Raw genomic sequence first — 19629 nt, 5'->3', positions numbered from 1 at the left:
GGGTCAGCACCACCCTTCCCTTCTCCAGGAGTGCAGAGACAAACACCTGTGTGCTTCTTCCTTTGTCACCAATACCTTGGTTTCCCCACCCATGCTATTATCCCAAAACTGTCTTACAGCTCCCAGACTGACAGATCAAAGTGAAAACCCATAAAAAGGGTGAAGCTTGTGACTGAATATTTCAAAACAGTGTTTTCACACTTCCTTTTTCCCAGGTTACCTTTGGCAGACTCCAGCCATCTGGTGTCTGCTTTTGGATAAGGACTGTGCTCCAAAATCCAATGGCCTCAAAGGAGAGAACAGAATAGAATGGAATCATTAAGGCTGGAAAAGACCTCTGAGAACATCAAGTCCAACCTGTGATTGATCCTCACCTTGTCACCCAGCTCAGAGCACTGAGTGCCACATCCAGTCCTTATGGAGAAGGAAGTGGTGGGCCTTGGAGCAGCCATAGGAGAGATGCCAGTGCTGATTTTGGGGGCTTTTAAAAAATGCCAACTTCCCAGTGGCAGAACCACAGGAGCTGGAAGGACCTGTGGGAGACAACAGGCTCATCTCCCCTTCCCCAGCTGCCACTTCAGGCTTTCTGCACATATATTATGTCAGCTCCACTGCTGACAGAGAGGGTAGTGTTAGAAAAAAACAGTTTTATTTAAATAACTGAAACCCTGGAGCCCAGCTGCAGCAGTGTCCGTGACAGGTATTTTCACAGTCTCTGATCACATGGATGTATCTCACTGTGCTATGGTTGTTCTCACAACCCCCTTGCCTGGGCCTGTCCTGGGAGGAAAGGCCCTCCTGCTGCTGGGTGGGATGGGAGGCTGGCAGAGCACTGGGAGAGCAGGGTGGGAGAGGAGGAAGGCAAGGACAGGCAGCTGGAGGGGAACTAAAGGTGAAATCAGTTGTGGAGAAATTCAGTGGGGCGAGACAAAGGAAGGAATACACCTGGAAGGAATACACCTGTCTGGGGCATGGGTCATACAGTGACCCTGCTGGGGCTGGGGATAGGGCTGGGCACCCCAAATCTGATTGTTCTCTCCCTGCCACAGCCACTGAGCTGCTACAGCCCTGGAGCAGCATCCCCCAGGCCCAGGCTGTGCCCGCGGGCTGAGAGCTGCCGCAGCAGCCCCGCGCCCGCCTCGCTGTGCACCTGCACCTTCTGGGACAGGATCATCTCAAACAGGGTGCTCATCTCCGACAGGAAGGTGCTGGCCAGCCTCGTCCCACTGCCACCAGGGTCAGCCCCAGCACCTTTGCCAAAGGTCTCAAAGGTCCTCGGTTTCTCCTGCCTTGCAGCTTCCTCATCCTCGGGGGAGCGCGGCGAGTCGGGGCAGAAGACGTTGTCCTTGTAGCTGCTGGTGAGGGGCAGGGACAGCCGGGCCACCCACTCTGGGTCTGCAGCTGTCAGCCTCTTGAGAGCCAGCTCTGGGGAGGGACAGCACAGCAGAGAACAGGGGGGGAGATAGATTGATAAAAATATTGATAAATGAAAATATCTAAAATCAGCTGAGAGACATGACTGAAAACAGATCACCAGTGACACCATGCAAACCAGCAGCTTAAAAAAGCCACAATAGAACTGGTTTGAACTACTGGGGGTTTTGTTTTGTTTTGTTTTTAATATAATAGCCATTAGAATCACTGTGCATTCTCATTTGTTGCAGTCTCAATTGGCACTTCACTAAATTGTTAGCAAAGCCTGAGAGAGGGAGGGTTCAGGACTGGCTGAAGGGGAGCAGACAATGCAAAGCTTTCCAGGGGGAAGTGTTGGACACAAAGATAGTGGACTTCCCTTCAGGGTCACTCCAGGGTGGGAATTTGCTGCTAAGGAGGCAGATTGAGACCGAAAAGAAATAGGTTACTGTGAAAACAATAACACCAGAATGAAATTCTGGATTATAAAATGCACAGCTGGATGGCTGGAGACTGGGACTGAACAATTGAGCTCTAAAGTAGTTGTTCCTCGATTGGAAACAGCTGAGGAGCAGGGGGCGCCTGGGCTGGGGGCTGGGGCAGGCTCGTTAGTGCAGCAGAAATTTGATTGTGGCCCGCAATGGGCAACTGGAATCACACAGAGGACTCAGAGTATTCCCTGCTGACGGGGAGGCACAGCCAGGGTGGATTGTTATGGGTCTGATTAGGGGAATTACACACAAATCTGATTATCCATCTGTGGGAGAGGGAGCTGAAACCACACCAGCAGGGAAAACTCTGGAGATGAAACCAGGAGTGATCCAGGCTGACACAATGGAGACCCCAAGAGCTGGGGGTTGCTGCTCCTAAGGAAGCAAGTGCTCTCCAGGGATCTGACTGCAACCTGTCATTAGTCTGAGGAGATATGCGCCAGCAGAGGAAATCTTTATGCTTAAAATAGTGTTGGCAAGAGAAGAAGTGATTATAGATGTCCATGAATAAACATCTCCTGGAAAATAAAGGAAGGACCCCATAGCAGGGAGAGCCTGGAATAGCTTCCTCGTCAGACAGCAGGAAGGGGAATAGGCATTCTTGTTTTTTGAGGTAGCTGGTAAACAAGAGGCCGTGCTGTGGTGCACAGAGGCTGCATTCCAGCCCCTCATTGTTCCTTCCCAAAGCACATCCCAGAACCTCAGGGGAGTTCAGAGCAACCGGCCAGTTTAGGAAAGGGGTTGGGAGCCCCAAAACCTCACTGGTAACAAAACTCAGCAGTCCCAAGGTGGCAAGGGCTGGTGTCACTGTGGTAATAATAATTGTGTGGCTCTGACTAAAAAGTGGCATCTGAAAAGGAGGGTCCCCATTCCAATGCTCTTATCCTGCTAATTCCAGGGGGTGGTCAATACCCTGCCATAGCTGGGACCTGGGATCTGCAGTCAGTGACTGAGACAAGGCTCCTCCCCCAGCCAGCCAAGCAATTGCTCCTTTTTCTCTGGAAAACAACTGCCCTGGCATGGGCTGGGGGAGTGAGCTGGGACTCCAGCCTGGTAAGGAGAGAAGGGCAGGTACATCCCTTAGATTTTTGTTTCAGCTGGAGCCCCAAAATTCTTTTGTGTTGCTTCACATCCAGGGCTTCTTTCTGCAATCTCAGTATTTGAGTTGCAGTGATTGTTCCTTGAGACATCACCCAAGTGTGCTGCAGGTTTTGCTGTAAAATATGCAGTTTTCTCCTCCCCAGTCTGCAAGAAGCCACCTCATTCCCTGAATATTTGGCTGCCTCAGCTCTGGAGCAGGATACAACTGGTCTGCTCTCTGCAGGGAGAGCTGGGCTGACGGTCCCATGGCCATGAAAACCTCATAATTAGGTATGTTTAATTTGACCAATAACTCTTTACTGCCTTGTTTTAATGGTGTTTGGGGAGCAGGGGTTGTTTTTATCATCCATAAAGTTCTATCTCTCATCTGCTGCTGGGAGTGCTGTGCTGGGCTGCTGGGGGATCAGAGCTAACAGACGGTGCTGCGAGTTCATCCCACAACATCAACAATCCCAGAGCTGCCCGGGATTGCAGTCCCCCGCTGGGAACAGCACAAAGGCCCAGCCAGCCTCAGCCAGCTGTTAGGATGCTCCTGAGCACCAGCAGTGCTTCCTTCCTCCCTCTCAGGATGCAAGTCCACAGCTCTGTTTGTGTCTGGGAGAGGAGGAAGGAGCCCGGCAGCTCTGGTGGCTGCGCTCGGCCGCCTCTGCGGGCAGCTCTGGGCTCCTGGGGCAGCTCTGGGCCCCTGAGGAAGGTGTGGCAGGTCTGGGCTCCTGAAGAAGGTTTGCAGGTCTGGAACAGATCAGCCTCTGGGCATGGCCAGCAGGAATCCACACAGCCTCAGCATTCCCTGCTGGCATGGAGCTGCCCAGGGAAGTGGTGGAATCATCACCCCAGGAATGGGGATGTGGCACTGGGGACATGGGTCACTGGTGGACATGGCAGTGCTGGGGACCAATGGTCTGGGAGGGCTTTTCCAGCCCTAATGATCCTATGGAATTTCAGGAATTTGGCCAAAAGGATGATTTTCCTGTCAGGTCCAAGGATCATGGGAGATGGCACTTCATGGATCAGCCTTGCCATAGCTCTGATTTTCTATCCTTGCGTGGGCAGGACTGGATTCAGAGCTGCTGGGCAGCTCCCCCAGTCCCTTTTCTGGGATCAGGGCATGTCAGTGCAGCTGGGATGGAGCTGGGCTCCTCTTGGCTCCCTGCTCTTGGCTGCAGGACCTCAGAATCCAAGGAAACTTTTAGGTCTCGGCCTTTCCTTTGTTTGCTCCTTACTGGAATAAAAGAGCAGGGAGGCAAAGGGGGAGAAGCAGCAGGTTCTGCCTCAAAGGAAGAGCACCAAAAATGCCCAGCTCTGGAATTCAAACCACCCCAGCAGCAAAGCTCAATGAGTTTCTCTTCTGTGGAGGAGCACAGAGGCTCCACAATGAAATTTCTGCTACAGGACATGAGTCAGCCCAACTCTTTCAAATTGAAATGCCAAGAGAGGAGATTTTTAGAACAAATCAATAAAAGGAACATGTAGAAAATGTCAGGCCCAGATGGTATTCACCCCGGAGTGCCAGAGGAACTCAGTTATGAAATTGCCTGGTTTATTAGCTGCTGTTCATTAACTACTGCTTCAAATGAATGCAGGATCAGAGGGAGGGGAGGTGGAAATGGTGACAGGAGTTTTTAAGTATGTGAAGGTGAACCCAGCCCAGGCAGATTCAGAGAAATCCTTCTGTGCAAGGCTCAGCAGAGAGAGCCATGGAGCTGCTGCTCCCAGAGGAACCACCTGACATTGTCACATGGGGAATTGTGTTCTGGAAATTTGGAAGGGCTGCATGGAGAGTCCTGGATGACTTTGGACAAGGGTCTGGAGTGCCAGGACAAGGGAATGGCTTCCCAAAGCCAGAGGGCAGTGCTGGATGGGATGCTGGGTGGGAATTGTTCCCTGGGAGGGTGGGGAGACCCTGGCACAGGGTGCCCAGAGCAGCTGTGGCTGCCCCTGGATCCCTGGCAGTGCCCAAGGCCAGGCTGGACATTGGGGCTTGGAGCAGCCTGGGACAGTGGGAGGTGTCCCTGCCATGGCAAGGGGTGGAATGGGATGGGTTTTAAGGTCCCTTCCAACCCAAACTGTTCCAGAATTCAATTCTGTGAAGGCAGAGGTCACCTGAGCTGATGGAACAGCACCAGCCAGGCTTGCAGAGGATCTGAGCTGTGCCTGAATTTACAGCCAGGTTCTGTAGGGACTAATATGTGTTAAAAGCTGGGAAGTGAGGGTAGGAATAATTAATCTTCCTCACCAAGGGAGGTCATTAGCAGAGTCCCAGAGTATCTGCTCAACACAGTGATAAATGATATGGCAAGGGGACAATGTTGGTGTTGACTCCACTAAAACACCCAAAAGCAGAGGGTTGCTGAAGGACCTGATAATGCTGACTGCCATGAGCAAAATGTGGCTGGTGAATTTCTGTGTCCCCAGCTGTCAGATAATTGTCACAGGGAACAACAACCTGTCATGTGTTGATGGCTCTCCCTCCACGCAGAGGAGAGATTTGGGAGCCACAACAAACAGGGCTCAGCGTGGAGCTTGGGCAGGACAGGAATGAGGAACACACCAGAAAACCTCCTTGTACCCCCAGTGGATCCTAAACACTGCACAACAATTCTGGTCACACATCTCAAAAAAGATAAAATTAGCAGCAGGTTGGTCACAAGAGATGAGGAGGAAGGAGGACCCAGTGGGGCTCTGAGGGTAGATAACATCTTGAGGGGTTTAACAAGGACAAGTGTCCACCTTTTTCACTCTGCATGGACCAGGAGACCACGAAGGGAGGGCTCAGGCCAGCGTGGGAAGCAGCTCACCAGCTGCAATGTGCAACTGGACCTCACCCCTCAGCAATGACAGAGGCCAAGCTCACACATCACTAAACCCTAAACCTCAGCAGACACGTCCATGGGAGGGAAGAGCAGCCATAAACACATGGAAAGATCCAATGTGAAGCTCAGCAAATCCCTTGGCCTGCTACCAAAAGCCTGGGATGGTCCAGACATGCTGCCCCAAGCACTGCTCCTGCCAGAGCCACTCTGGGAGGTGCAACGTGCCCTGGCTGCTGCAGGCCAGCAGGACCTCCTGGATGGGGTCAGTGTGGGTTACCTGAGGAGATCCCACTGCTGCAGCCCCCCCAGCCCCAGCCTGTCCCAGCAGCGAGGTCACCTCACCTGCCTGTGGCTCCAGGAGGGTCTCCAGCTCCTCTCCCACGAGCTGCTGCACGGAGAGCTCAAAGGCGCTGTCGCAGTCGCGGTCCCCGGCCTCGCTCTCGCCGTGCCCGCTGTCCTTGGTGCTCAGGCAGTCCATGTCCAGCCCCGTGTCCAGCCCCGTGTCCAGCCCCGTGTCCAGCCCTGCAGCCCTGCCAGAGGTCACAACACCCAGGTCACTTCAGCCCCAATGAGCCCTTGGAAGGGTCTCTATCTCCCCAAAATGCCCCAGAGAGGGGCTCTGGGCACCCTCCCCGTGCACCACCCACAGAACCAAAGACATTTCGAGTGCCCATCAGTTAATGAGGTTTGGGGTGTTGCTCCACATTGCTTGCCTGAAAGGGTTTTTATCTTTCTGCAGCAAGATCAGAGAACCACAGAAGGGTTGGAAGGGACCTTAAAGCCCATCTCATTCCACCCCCTGCCATGGCAGGGACACCCTCTATAATCCCAGGTTGCTCCAAGCCCCACCCAACCTCGTCTGGAACATTTCCAGGGATTTAGGGGCATATCCTGAGCAAACAGGGACTTGCTGGCTCCTCCCCATTAATTCAGAGGAGCTTCCCCCTTGCAGGACCAGGTGAGGAGCACCCGAGATACCCTGAATCTGCTCTCCCTCCCTCTCCATCCTCTGCAGCTGCAGGTGAGAAAGGTGGAGAAAGCTGTGTCTGCCTATGGCCTGGCCAGGTGGGGACAGAGGGACGTGGCAAGGCAATGATGAAGACTCAGCATCCTCAGGAGTGTGCACCCAGAGCACACAGCATACTTTAATGTTTGGGGATATCTTTAGCACACAGCTGGGATATCTCAGTGCCTCCAGCCCTGCTGCAGTTCCTCACTCATCTGCCCCCTGGCACAGGGTCAGGTGTCCCAAACTCATGTTGACAGGCACTAAGTGTCCAGAGCCTTGAGAACATTCATCCTTGTGCTGCTGCCTCCAGAGCTGGGCCCCTCTGTGCTCCTGAGCACCCAGAACCATCGGAGTTCTTGGCAAGGGATGGCCCATGGCCATGGAAGAGCTTCGGTGAGAATGGAGGGACCTGCCAAAGGTACCCCAGGAAGGAGGCAAAGAGCAGCTGGACACCACTGGGAGCCAGGACCAGAGGAGCACAACCTGTCGTTGAAGGGAGAACCTCCAAACTCAGGAGATGAGGCTTTTCTTTGTGTGTCTCTGCCCCCGGAGGTTTTGGCTTGGTGGGGCTGGGGCAGGGGAAGGGGGCGTGGGGAAAGGAAATGCTGGGAGCCAGCCTTACCTGCTGCCGTTCTTGGCCGTGTACTTGTTTCCCCTGTAGTTTGTTTTGGGCTGGAACTGGCCCTGGTGCAGCAGGGAGAGCAGCTGGGAGATTTGCTGCAAGGCAGGAAAAGCCTGTTGAGCCCCGGGCTGGCCACTCAAGCTGCTTCCTGCCAGGACGTCCCTCCGAATCCCCCGGCCTTTTTATAGCATTTCCTCCTCCCGCAGATGGCTCAGCATCCCCACACCGGGGGAAAAACAAGCGCTGGGCAGCCCACCTGGGCCCGAGCTTCCCCTGCAGCCCTCCTGCTGCTCCTGTCCCTGGGATTGTCCCCTTGTCACACCCTGTGACAGCCCCACTCCCGCCTGTCCTGCTGGGGCGACCCTGCTGGGTGGGGGGGTGTTCATCCTACCCAGGCCTGGGGAAGAGACCAAGCAAAGACCCTCAGGCTGCACATTCCCACCTCGCCAGGGTGTGCACGGCCCAGGCAAGGAAGGGCTGGAGGTGCCCACACTCCGGGAGCGCCCGGAGCGGCTCCTACCTGCACTGGGGGCGACTCCATGGCGAACTCCCCGGTCGGGCTCTGCTCCGCCAGGGCCACCAGCGACAGCCGGACCAGGCTCCTGAGGATCTGCTGGTGCGGCTGGGGCTGCCCGGGTCCCCCCGCACCCACGGGCTGCTCGGCTGGCACTCGGGGCTCTCCCATGGGTGGCTTCACCAAGCTCTTGCCGTGCGGCGGTGCCTCCGCGGGGGCCGCAGCCTCCCTCACGGCTTGCTTGGCTCTGTGGGGCGGGCAGGGCCGGCGCTGCAGGACGGGCAGCTCCAAGGTGCCCTGCTGCTCCTCCGAGCCCTTTTGTGTCCTCTGATTCCTCAGGGTCCTGTAGAGAGTGGGGGTGAGGTGCAGGGGACTCTGCGGGGACCCCCCGGCCGCAGGGGTGGCTGTGTCGGGCTGCTCCTCCTGGCAGGCCCGGGGGGGCTCGGGCTCCCGGGGGCGGCCCCGGAGCAGCGGCACCAGGTGGATGTCGGCCTTCTGGATCTGCCTGTGCGGCTTCTTGAGCTGCTGCTGCCTGCGGGCGTCCTCTGCCTCCCGGCAGTTGTAGGCCATGCCGTCCTTCTTGTCCTTCTTGCGCAGGGACAGGGTCAGCGCCAGCAGCAGCAGGCAGCCGCCCAGCAGAGCGGCCAGGCAGATGAGCAGCAGCACGGAGAGGCTGGGCCAGCCGGGATCCCGCGCTGACATCTTGGAGAAGGCCCCGTGCCGCCGGAACAGCAAGCGGAGCCGGGCCAGGGTGTGCAGGGGGGTGTCCCCCTGGTCACTCACCCGCACCAGCAGCTCCCGCTGGCTGCCGGCCAGGCTGCTGGCATTGCTGGCATTGAGGGACACCTGCCCCAGGAGCGGGTCCAGGATGAAGAGCCCGGCATCATCCCCACCCACCAGATCATACCGGAGAGCCCCGTTGGTGCCGGAGTCCACATCCCTAGCTACGATGGTGAAGAGGAAAGGGTTGGCAGGGCACGACATGAGTGTGGAATTGGTCACTGCCGCAGCCCCCTGGATGCTCCCATTCCCAGGGACCACCCAGCAGCAGCCGGTGTCCACATTGACCAGGACAGAGAGCATGGCCACCCCTCCCACCAGCGCTGGCGTGGTGATGATGGGTGCGTTGTCGTTCCGGTCAAGCACAGCCAGCCTGATGGAGATGTTGGATGCCAGCTTGGGATGCCCTCCATCCTCCGCTGTCACCAGGAACTCCAGGCTCCTCATCTGCTCATAATCAAAAGCTTGGAGGGCAAAAATGTCTCCAGTGATGGGGTCGACTGAGATCATCCCCAAAGCAGAGGGGTCCAGGATCCTGTAGGTGACTTTCCCGTTGGAGCCCAGGTCAGGGTCAGTGGCACGGACAGTGAGCAGGAAGGCAGGTGCTTCACCGTTCTCAGCAACAGCAGCCTCGTAGGCAGCCTTCTCAAAGGCTGGGGCATTGTCATTGACGTCGCTGATGCAGATGGTGAGGTGTTTCAGCACGGCCAGGGACAGGTCCCCCATGTCCCGCACCACCAGCGTCAGGTTGTACTCGGCACGCCGCTCGCGGTCCAGCGAGGCGTTGGTCAGCAGCGCAAAGCTGTGGCTGTTGGTCCTCTTCAGCCTGAAGTGCTCGTAGCCCTGGCTGAGGGAGCAGAGCACTTGCCCGTTACTTCCCGAGTCAGGGTCACTGGCTGTCACCAGGGCCACAAAGCTGTCCTTGGGAAGGGCCTCGGACAGCACGGGCTCCCGTGCGGCCCAGGTGACGTGGACATCGGGAGCGTTGTCGTTGACATCCAGGACCTTGACCAGGACCTTGCAGTGCGCCGGGATGGGGTTGGCGCCCAGGTCCCGCGCCTGCACGTCCAGCTCATAGGCATGGGTCTCCTCGTAGTCCAGAGGGAGCCTCAGGAGGATGCTGCCCGTGTGAGCATCAATGCTGAAGGTGCTCAGCACCTCGGGGGGCGCGTGCCTGCTCAGGCTGTACTCAATCTCCCCGTTGGGACCCTGGTCAGGGTCAGTGGCCGTGACCGTCACAAGGAGGGTCCCGGGCTGGGCATCCTCCCGAACCTCCACCGTTAGGGAGCTCTCTGCAAACATGGGGCTGTTGTCATTGGAGTCGAGGACAATGACTTTAATCAAAGCAGTACCTGATTTTGGTGGCTCCCCGTGATCAGTGGCCGTCAGCACAAGGTCAAAGGAGGAGTGCAGCTCTCGGTCCACCTCCTTAACCACGACGAGCTCCGCGTGCCTCGTCCCATCGGAGCTGGAGACGACCTCCAGAGCAAAGTGCTCGCTGGGGGAGAGGGCATAGGAACAGCGGGCGTTGGGCCCAGCGTCAGCATCCAGAGCTCGATCCAGCGGGATCCGTGTCCGTAGGGATGCGCTCTCCGAGATCTCCAGCTCCAGCTGGGGCATGGGGAACCGTGGTGCATTGTCGTTGACGTCCATCACCTGCACCTCCACGTGGATCAGGGCCGGGTTCTGGGCGGCCAGCACGTCGAAGGACACCCAGCAGGGATCACTGTGGCGGCACAGCTGCTCCCTGTCCACCCGCCCGGCCGTGCTGAGCACCCCATCCCCGCTGCCCACGTGCAGCGGGAACCTCCCGGGGGTCTCCATCAGCTGGAAGGTCTCGGCCGCCTCGCCGCTCTCGCCGCCCTCAAAGTGCTCGGCCAGGCTCCCTATGACAGTTCCCGGGGGCACCTCCTCCAGCACCCGGTACTGCACCGTGAACGTGGCCACCTCCTGGGCATCGGCGCTCAGGAACAGGTACCACCACCAGAGCGCCGGCAGCCGCAGCGCCGAGCGGCTCAGCCCCAGCATGCTGCTGGCAGAGCCCCCGCGGCCCCGCCGCGCTGCCATGGGCTGTCCTGCCGGCCACCGCATCCCCGGAGAGTCCTCAGGGCCACCGCAGGGCCTCGGCATCCTCTCCCATCTCCGAGGGCCGTGGGCTCCAGCCAGAGCTTGGAAAGGAGGGGAAATCACAAGCAGGGCTGGTGGTTGTTCCCCGCGCTGCCATCACCGGGGCTCCCCGGGCCGGGACAGCCCGGAGCGGAGGGACCGTCCCCAGAGCAGCCACCGGCCGGCTGGCCGGGCTGGGGATGGAGCGGCAGACATCCTATGGAAACCCCACCTACAGGAAAAGGGAGGACCGGGCTGGTACAATGCCGGGGCGGGGTGGGGGCTCGTGGGGCGGCACGGGCCCGGCAGCGAGAAGGTGTGGAAGTGCCCTCCGATCCCAGCCTGGGGGCACCGTCACCTGCAGAGCACACTGCCCAGAAGGTGGGATTCCTGCAGTCCCTGACCCACCACAAACCTCTTGTGCTTCCGGAAGAGGTGATGGACTCCTGCTTCTTCATTGACCTTGTTCTCCACACTTCTACATCTCAGACTTTGACATATTCTCATTTTGTCTAAATCCAAGTGCAATCCCTGCTCCTTGCTCTGCCTTTGGACGGCGATGAGCCCAAGTCACCTTTCCCAGTACAAAGGTTATGATGTCACCAGTTCCAGCTGGACACACCAAAATGAGCTGATGAATCAGCAGGAGCGTGGCCACACCAAACACAGCCGGGAGGGCATGAGGGAAGGAGGGAGGTGCTGGCAGACACAGCCTGTGTCCATTCAGTCCTCTCCCTGTCCCTGCATCCGGCTGTCCTGGCTGCTCCCTCTCTTGGCACGTGCTCCATCCCAGCTTGGCTCAGCACTGATTTCCCTGGCGTCACTCCTGCACCATCAAATCCCTTCTTGGCCTTATTTCAGCACCTCACCCTGAGCCCCTACCTTCAGGCTGCCCAGCTGTTGCACTGGTATCACCACATCTGGCCAGCTGTGCACACACAGGTAGCACAGCCTGAAGGTGTTCCATATATTCTTCCTGAGCCTGCAGAGCCCCCAGACCCCAGGCTGGGTTTGCTTTGGTCTCAAGGCAATAGAAGAAGGCATTCAGGACAGGGAAGGTCGTGTGGAACTTTCCTTGGCTGTTCTGGAGCATCCTCAAGGTGTAGTTGGAGCCCCACCAGCCACATCATCTTTGTGTCTCCACACCTTCCAGGCAGCCTCCAGCAGCCTTTGGTGTCCTGTGCCCACCTCGCCCTCTCCTCTTGCTTTTCCAGCCTTGATGGGCACCCCTGTCCCCCCCAGCCTATTCCCATCCCTCCCAGCTCCCCTCACCACTCTGGATTCCCCAGGTGAGGCTCCACTGTCATCACTTTTCTTTGCCGTGGTGAATTTTGGTGCCCCAAAGAGCAGCAAAGCCAAAGCCACCCCAGTGCCAGGAGCTGTGCCCTTAGCACAGCGGGAGGAAGGGACGGTGCTGCGGGGGGTGGCCGGAGCCCGGTGCTATTCCTGGGCTCGGCCCCAGCTCCAGGTGACCTTTGCCAAGTCATTTCCCTGCTTTGTGCTCGCGCTTCCTCCTGCGCAGCCCGGGGCTCTCCCGGAGGGATGATCCCGCCTGCTCCCGCCCTCTCCCGCTGCCCGCGGAGCTCGGGCTGGAGAAGCGGATGTCTCACAGCCCGTGCCCGATTTTGGGAGGGGAGGTGGGAAAGCTGCTTCCTTCTGCTGGGACTGTTATCCCTCCACCTCGCGGTTTTTAATGTCTTTCCTTTTCAGGGATGGAGCAGAACAGAAGAACCACGCTGGAACATCACAAGGGAAAGGAAATAAATATGACACCCCAGGACTGTGAGAGTTCCCCGAGGAGCCCTGCCTGGAGTTTCCTTCCCCCATCACCTCCCAGAACCAGTCACTCCCCCCAGTGCCCGAGTTTAACCCATCACTGCCACCACAGGAGGTGAATTCCCCCCGACTCCAGCACCCACCTGCCAGACCCCACTTGCTGCCATGCCCCCCCCCTCAGCTGGGAAGATTCCAAACCTCCAAACCACTCATTTTTCTCCCCAAAGACAGGCACCAGGTGGAATTTTGAGTACCAGTTTGTTCAGGGAAAGGCTGGGAGGAGAAAGTACTGTCACCAGGCTTTGAGCCCCCTGAGCACTGTCCCCAGCCTGGCCGTACAGATCCCAGCACTGGTGACAGGTCTGGCCTGCCCAGGAGGAGCTGGAGGAGCTCCTGCATGAATTATTGATGATTCTTCAGGAATAAACCCCTACAGACCAGGCCTGTGACCCTCAGCTAGCAGAACATTCCCAGCTGGCAGGAGGATGCTGCAAAAGCATGGCTGAGCTGCAAATCAGTGCTGTGGAGGGAGATGGACAGAAAGCTGCAAGAAAATAGGAAAGAAAAACGGGGTCGAGCTGAGACTTGCCAGAAGCACAGGCAGGGAAATGAGATCTGGTGCTAAAAACAAAACGTGTCTCCTCCTGTTTCCTGTTCACACCCCAGCAGGCTCCCAACGTGCTTCAGGACCTCCGTGGCCACTGTGGTGGCTACAAACACAAAAATCCTCCTCTAAGGTTTAGACTGCACCTGAACCCTTTCATTTAAAGCTCAGGAAGAGCCTCAGCTACACTGAATTCTTACAGCACTTCATGCATTCACTGTGTGCAATGCTTCCTTCAGCTCCTGCCCGAGGCTGTCCGTGCCCAGAGCAGCTGGAAGTGCCATTTTCAGGAGTGCCAACCTGGCTCTCTGCAGCTCAGCTGCTCTCCAGGCTCCAGAGCAGGGCACGGGCACACCCTGAGCTCCCAGGGGTGCAGAGCTGTGCTGGAGGCACCACTCTCCCTGTCCATCACCTGGCAGAGAGCAGCACCACCAGGTTATTTCAAGCTCCACTGCGCAGCTGGAGATCTTCAAACTTTGTCATTTTGGGCTGACACGGTGCTAGCCTGGGACCAGGAGCTGTGCCATAACACAGCAGGGAGCAGAGGGCAGCTCGAAATGAGAGTGAAGAGGCTTTTTCACATCTAATCATTTTCTCTGATGAAGACAGGCTGAGAGCTGTGGATGTTCGCTTGGACAAGTGGAGGCTCCAGGCAGACTTTGAAGCCCCTTCCAATGCCCAAGGCCTCCAGAGCTCCAGGAGGGTTTGGGCACCTCTCCCAGGGATGCCCAGGGTAGGATTGTTGGGGTGTCTGTGCAGGGCCAGGAGCTGGACAGGATGATCCTTGTGGGCCCCTTCCAACTATGGATATTCCGTGACTCTGTGAATTTTCAGCCCTTCAAAGACAGCCTTTGCTCCTCTAGAAGTGTCACTCCCTTTTCAGTGGGCCAGCAATCCCTCCCTGAGCATGAGGTGTGTGAGGAGCAGCTGCACAAGGGAGCCCAGAACCTCCCCCGTCCCCAGCTGCCTGCAGGGACCTGCGAGGCTCCTGGGGGCCCTTTCTCAGGAGGAAGGACGTGATTCCCCCTCTCACTCCAGGTACGGAGCTCTGCAAGAGTAGCAGGGACCTTCCCTCGGGGTGGCCCGGCTCTCCTTGAGCTCATCTCTGTACAACCAGCAGGTGACACCGGCTGCAGGTGACTGACACCGGCTGAAGATGACACCAGCTGCAGGTGACACCGGCTGAAGGTGACCTCCCCGTGCCACCCGCTCCAGCCTGGGCAGGGCTGCTCATCCTCCCCGTCCATCACCAATCACCCGGGGGTCCTTGCGGGCTCCTGCAGCGCTGCCTGCCCGGGCTCCCGGTGCCTGCCGAGGCCGGGGCGGGCCGGGGAGGCGCAGCCCCGGCGGTGCCTGCGCTGTGCAGTTGGATCGCTCCACCACGAGAGCCCACTGCTGCTCCGCGCTGGGCTCCGCCGCTGTCCCCGCCTGTCCCCGGCGCCGCCCGAGGGGCTGGGGGTGCTGAGCCCCCCAAACTCTCCCCACAGCGGGGCTGCGATCACCCTTCCCCCGATGGTCCTGGGGGGCTCCGCCGCCCCCAGCCCTGCAGGGAGCCTTGGGCGATGCTGCAGCTGCCTCCCCTCCATCCTCAGCGGGAGCTCTGGGTGCCTCCCTGTTTGGCACGGGTTTCGGGTGTTTCCCTCCGTTTCACAAAATTTTAGGGTGTTTCCCCCGGTTTTGCACAATTTAGGGTGTTTCCCTCGCTTTCACACGATTTTAGGGCGCTTCCCTGGGTTTTACACGGTTTTAGGCAACGCTGCAGTATCACAGCAGAGTCTCCCCCAAACCCTGCTGTACCCCCACTAAATCCTCCTTTGGGGGGATTATAGAGGTGCCTCCCCTCCTGCAGGGCAACACCTTAATTAGGGGGGAAATAAAAGGGGGTGCGGGCGATCCCTGGTGAGGACAGAGTTAATTACGGATGTAGCAACTCCTGAAAGCTTCCCCAGGCAAAAACCTGGTTTTGAGCAAAGCAGCTCCTGCCTGCTGGGCTCCAGGAGCTGCCCTGCACAGAGGGGACAATAAGGAGAGTTATTGTTGCTCCATGCTCATAAAAGAATTATTATTAAGGAGGGGAAGAAAGTTGTAAGTGAAGTAAATTGGGCCAGGCTGGGTGTTTGAATAGACAGGAATAATGTTATGGTAATGTCATGCACGGCTCTGCTGCTCCAGGACCCTGACGTGTTTTATAAAGCCCAGCGCTACAAAAAGAAATTCTGTGAGCAGAGAGAGGGAGAGCTGGCCAAAGAGAAATGAGGAGAAGCTGTAAAAATGATGTTTTATTGTGTGGGAGAAAGCAATGAGTTGAGATCTAACCCTTGATGTCCTTCTGGAGGAGAAGGCTGGCAGCATATTGTCGCTCGCTTGTATGATTTAATTTGCTATTCTAAGTCTTACAGTAATTTCTTTCCTGTGCTCCAAAAGCTTGTATCTAAATTTCTGTTTGCAAATGAAACACATGGAAGAGCTCCCCAAGGCTGGGACTTCAGAGCTGGATCTTCCCAGAGTGCAGGGGGCTGCTGACAGGACAGGGCAGGGGGCACCCAGCAGCACCACCTTCCACAGCCACTTTGATTTGATTTTAGTTTGACAACCCAAAACACCTGAACACCAGCCCGGGGTGGGCTCCTTGTGCTGCACAGGGTAAGTGATGGATCTGGGCTGTGACATCAATCAGACCTTTACGAGTCCCCAGCGGCTGCAAATCAATAAGTGCCAGCAATAATTACCCATTTTGTCTTTCTCTTTATTAATATTTAGACGTTTTTAATCTTTTCTCTCTAAACATGACGTTTCCCTGCTGTGGGTGTCCTTCAGAGGGAGCTGTCAGGAAAGCTCCTGTTCCTCTAATTACAGGCTTTGTGCTGGATGGAGCTGCTCCCTGAGCAGGAATGACACAGCCACCAAAGCTGGGGACGACGCTGCTGCCTCAGCCTGGGCAGGTGACAGTGCCTGATGTCCCCCGGAGGAGGCTGCAGCCTCTCTGGGTGTCACAGTGCAGATCTTGTGATGGTCACAAGGGGTCATCTTGTGATGGTCTCCAGCTCTTGGTGGGGGTGACCACAACCCACAGATGTCATTTAAAGAGATCATGGAATGGTTTTGGTTGGAAAGGACCTTTAATCCCATCCAGTGCCACCCCCTGCCATGGGCAGGGACATCTCCCACTGTCCCAGGCTGCTCCAAGCCCTGTCCAGCCTGGCCTTGGGCACTGCCAGGGATCCAGGGGCAGCCACAGCTGCTCTGGGCACCCTGTGCCAGGGCTCCCCACCCTTACAGAGGATTTCTTAATTAGGAGAAGTCCCTAGAGGTGATTATCTCCTCAGGGGTGATGTTAGGGATGTAGCCATTGCAAACAAAGCCCTCTTTTGACATGGAAAGGGGAGCAGGACTCCACGATTTTCAATGGAAATGACAGCCCTTATCTCCTCTAACACGGGTGTGAGAGAGCTGATAATGCCCTATCAGCCCTGGAAAACAAATGGGAACAAATTCGAAACAGAAAACAACCTTCCCGAAAAGTAATATAAATTATGTTTTTTGTGGAGACAAAAAGTTTCCAGCAAGTCAGCTTTAAAGCAAAAGAAGGGCTGGAAATAAGTGAAGGAGGGATCCTGGAGCATCCGACAGTTGGGAATACCTCCAGCTCCTGGAGGAACAGGTAAAGCCTCTCTTGTCCAGCTGTGCCCACAGGGATCTGTGCCAGGGATCTGAGGGCAGACACAGACCTGGCTTTTCCAGCGTGGGAGGTGAAGCTCTATCCTGACTTCTGGGGCTGTCCAGCAGAATAAATCCTCAGAGGGATCTCAGAGGCTGCTCCCTCCCCAGGCACTGCAGACACCACAGGAGGAGAAACTGGGACTGCAGAGATCCCAGTGCGTCCAGCAGCCGAGACCCCAGGGCTGAACAGGGACCGTGCTCTGACAGCCCCAGGAGCCTGCAGGACTCCGGTTTCACCTCTCCTGATCCCTCTGTGCCACCTCAACGAGGTTCTCCCCAGGGTGACAGAGCCACCTCAGCATCATCCCACTGAGGGTGACAGTGCCAAGCCCACCACTGCTCCCTCCTTGGGACAGCACTCAGGGATGGGGACAGGGAGATGACCACAGTGAGGGTGACCACAGTGGGGGTGACCTCAGGTCTCCCCATCCCTTTGCACAGAGATGCTGCAGGCTCTGCCCAGAGTCACTGTGAGCTTCCCCTCTGGTGCCAGCACCTCCAGATGTTCAGCCAGCTGTGATGTGCCATTATCACCTCTTGCCTCTGCTGTGTCACTGCTCTTCTCTCACCCACGTCCACTGGGGGCAGGACACGTGTCCCCTGTCACTGGCTCCACCCAACACGGAATCAGGAGCTGCATCCTCTGCCCTCCTCTCCCCTGGCTGTTTGCCCGAGGGGCTGGGGGGGCTGGCAGGGGCAGGACCGTGTTCCAGCCCCCCCAGTGTGGGAAAAGGGGCTGTGGCATGAGGCAAAGAGCAGCCGGAAGCTCCTCTGTGCCATATAAACAGTGTAATGAGGACACCACGAGTGTGGAAATATCTTTCACTGGAAAACAATTCCAGATGATGCAACTTCCAGCTACTGCCAGGGGACTGAGCACAGCCCCAGAGTTCCCCAGCTGGGGCAAGGACCCAGGCAGCTCTACTGGCCACTCCCAGGCAGTGTGGGACAGGTAAAACCAGGGCAGGTAAAACCAGAAAAGATGCTAAAGTTGTCCCACACAGGCTGAGCCAGCCCCAGAGTCCAGGCTGGGACCCACCTCCTGCCTGGGGACAGTGACACCCCTGAGCTGGACTTCTGGGCGCTGGAGATGGGTCTTGAACCTCCTGGCTGATCATTCCTGGGGCCAGACACGGGTCTGGGGAGGTGCAGCCTCTGTGAGTGGGCAGCGGCGAGTCCTGGGGTACCCGAACATCCCACCCCAGCTTTTCCAGTGGGACACGTCCCTCGAGCCCTGCCAGGGTGGCCCTGGGCCGTGTCACAGGTAGGTGATCTCGATGACATTGGGCTCAGCACTCCCGAGGGGAAGGTGGTGGCTGCAGGAGCAGTGGCAGGTCACTCCAGCTGAGCCCATCTTGCCGTGGGGATCCAGGCACCTCCAGCGGGTGAGGAGCACGCTGTCCATGTGCTGGGCCATGGGCTCGTGGTGCAGCGTGACCTGCACCGTGCGCAGCTGGGGGCCGTAGTGCACCAGCAGCACGATGAACACGGCCAGCAGCACGAAGAGCACCACGATCACCGAGATCACCGGCAGCGCGTCCGATTTCTTGGTCACGCTCCTGACGATGGACACGGGGGTGAAGGCGGCCCCGTCCTGGGGCTCGGGCTGTCTCAGCTGGCTGCCGGCCACCGAGGCGTTCATGGCTCAGCGGGGTGACCTGCCACGGGGACAGGGCGGTGACCACCGAGCCCAGCCCGTCCCTGTCCTCATCTCCTGCCCTCGAGCCCGCGGCTCCTGCTGCACGTGCAGCTGCCAGGGAATGGGACGATCCCATGAGTGTCCCCTCCCTCGGGCTCACAGCACAGGTTTTGGTGAAGTCTGGGGCTCGCAGGATGAGGCAATCCCCACATCCCCCTGTCCTGGGCGCCTTTGGACACCACACCTGGCTCTTGTGGGGAGCCCTCTGCCCACCCCTCTCCGCCCCCAGCCCCACGGTGCTGATCCGGGACCAAACCCCACGGGGACCTCCCGGGGGACCCAACCCTGTCAGTCGCCCCCTGCCAGAGACAAGATCCCCTGGAGCCAGCACGGGTGGGAGCAGGGGGCAATGGGGAAGGAAGGAAAGAAGGAAGGAGAGCCCTGCCAGCCCCCCGGGGTACCTGGGCGTCCCTGCTGCCTGGGGATCATCATCTCCGGCGGCAGGGCTGGGAAGCTGCCGGCGGGGCGGGCAGGACGAGCTGCGGGCTGGTTCTCGGGGAAGGTGCAGCCGGACTCACCTCGGAAGTTGCCACGTCACGGCCCGGCCCCGCCGCCGCCGGGACTCCCCGGGGCACTCGGGGAGCGCCCGCTCATCCCGCGGGCAGCGCTGCCCCGACCCCGCCGCTGCCACATCAGCGCTGCGACCCTCCTGTCCCCGCGGCGGGACAAGGGCCCTTTGTCTGGGGAGAAGCACCCTCCCTTCCCCCTTCGGCTGCAGGAAACCTCCCTGCTGCCACCGGCGGGGCGTGAAAATTGAATGAGGTGAAGGAATGGGTGTAAAAAATCCCCTTGGGCATGTGAGCTGTTTGCACAGCCCGGCACACCCACGCTGTGCTCCGGGCTGGAAGGGCCCTGTCCCCAGGGATGGCACAGCCTCGGGGATGATGGTCCCTGCCGGGGGTCCCACTGCTGCAGAATTTGCCCATTTGCCAGCACGGCTCTGGGGTGAGTCCATGGGAAGCTCTGGATGCTTTGGGCCTC

General features: G+C 58.1%; 2 protein-coding genes across 2 annotated transcripts; both read right to left on the bottom strand.

Annotated features, from left to right (window-relative positions):
* Nucleotides 1–632: 632 nt before the first annotated feature.
* Nucleotides 633–13024, bottom strand: PCDH12 (protocadherin 12). The gene is made up of 5 exons (XM_071443005.1): nucleotides 12976–13024; nucleotides 7970–10725; nucleotides 7450–7544; nucleotides 6161–6348; nucleotides 633–1425 (listed from the first exon to the last, which is right to left on the bottom strand). The coding sequence occupies exons 1-5, from the start codon at nucleotides 13022–13024 to the stop codon at nucleotides 1061–1063; spliced, it is 3453 nt and encodes a 1150-aa protein (XP_071299106.1). The 3' UTR covers nucleotides 633–1060.
* Nucleotides 13025–17967: 4943 nt separating this feature from the next.
* SMIM33 (small integral membrane protein 33) lies at nucleotides 17968–19127 on the bottom strand. Its single transcript, XM_071442964.1, has 2 exons — nucleotides 19050–19127; nucleotides 17968–18607 (listed from the first exon to the last, which is right to left on the bottom strand). Exon 2 carries the CDS (start codon nucleotides 18589–18591, stop codon nucleotides 18208–18210), a length of 384 nt encoding a protein of 127 aa, XP_071299065.1. The 5' UTR covers nucleotides 18592–18607; nucleotides 19050–19127; the 3' UTR covers nucleotides 17968–18207.
* Between the last annotated feature and the right edge of the window lie 502 nt (nucleotides 19128–19629).

This window comes from Agelaius tricolor, unplaced genomic scaffold, assembly GCF_023055355.1.
Source record: "Agelaius tricolor isolate 1412-34295 unplaced genomic scaffold, bAgeTri1.0.p SCAF_18, whole genome shotgun sequence".
Taxonomy (NCBI): Eukaryota; Metazoa; Chordata; class Aves; order Passeriformes; family Icteridae; genus Agelaius; species Agelaius tricolor.
Note: the sequence above shows the minus strand (reverse complement) of the source record. Positions and strands in the feature narration are given on the sequence as shown.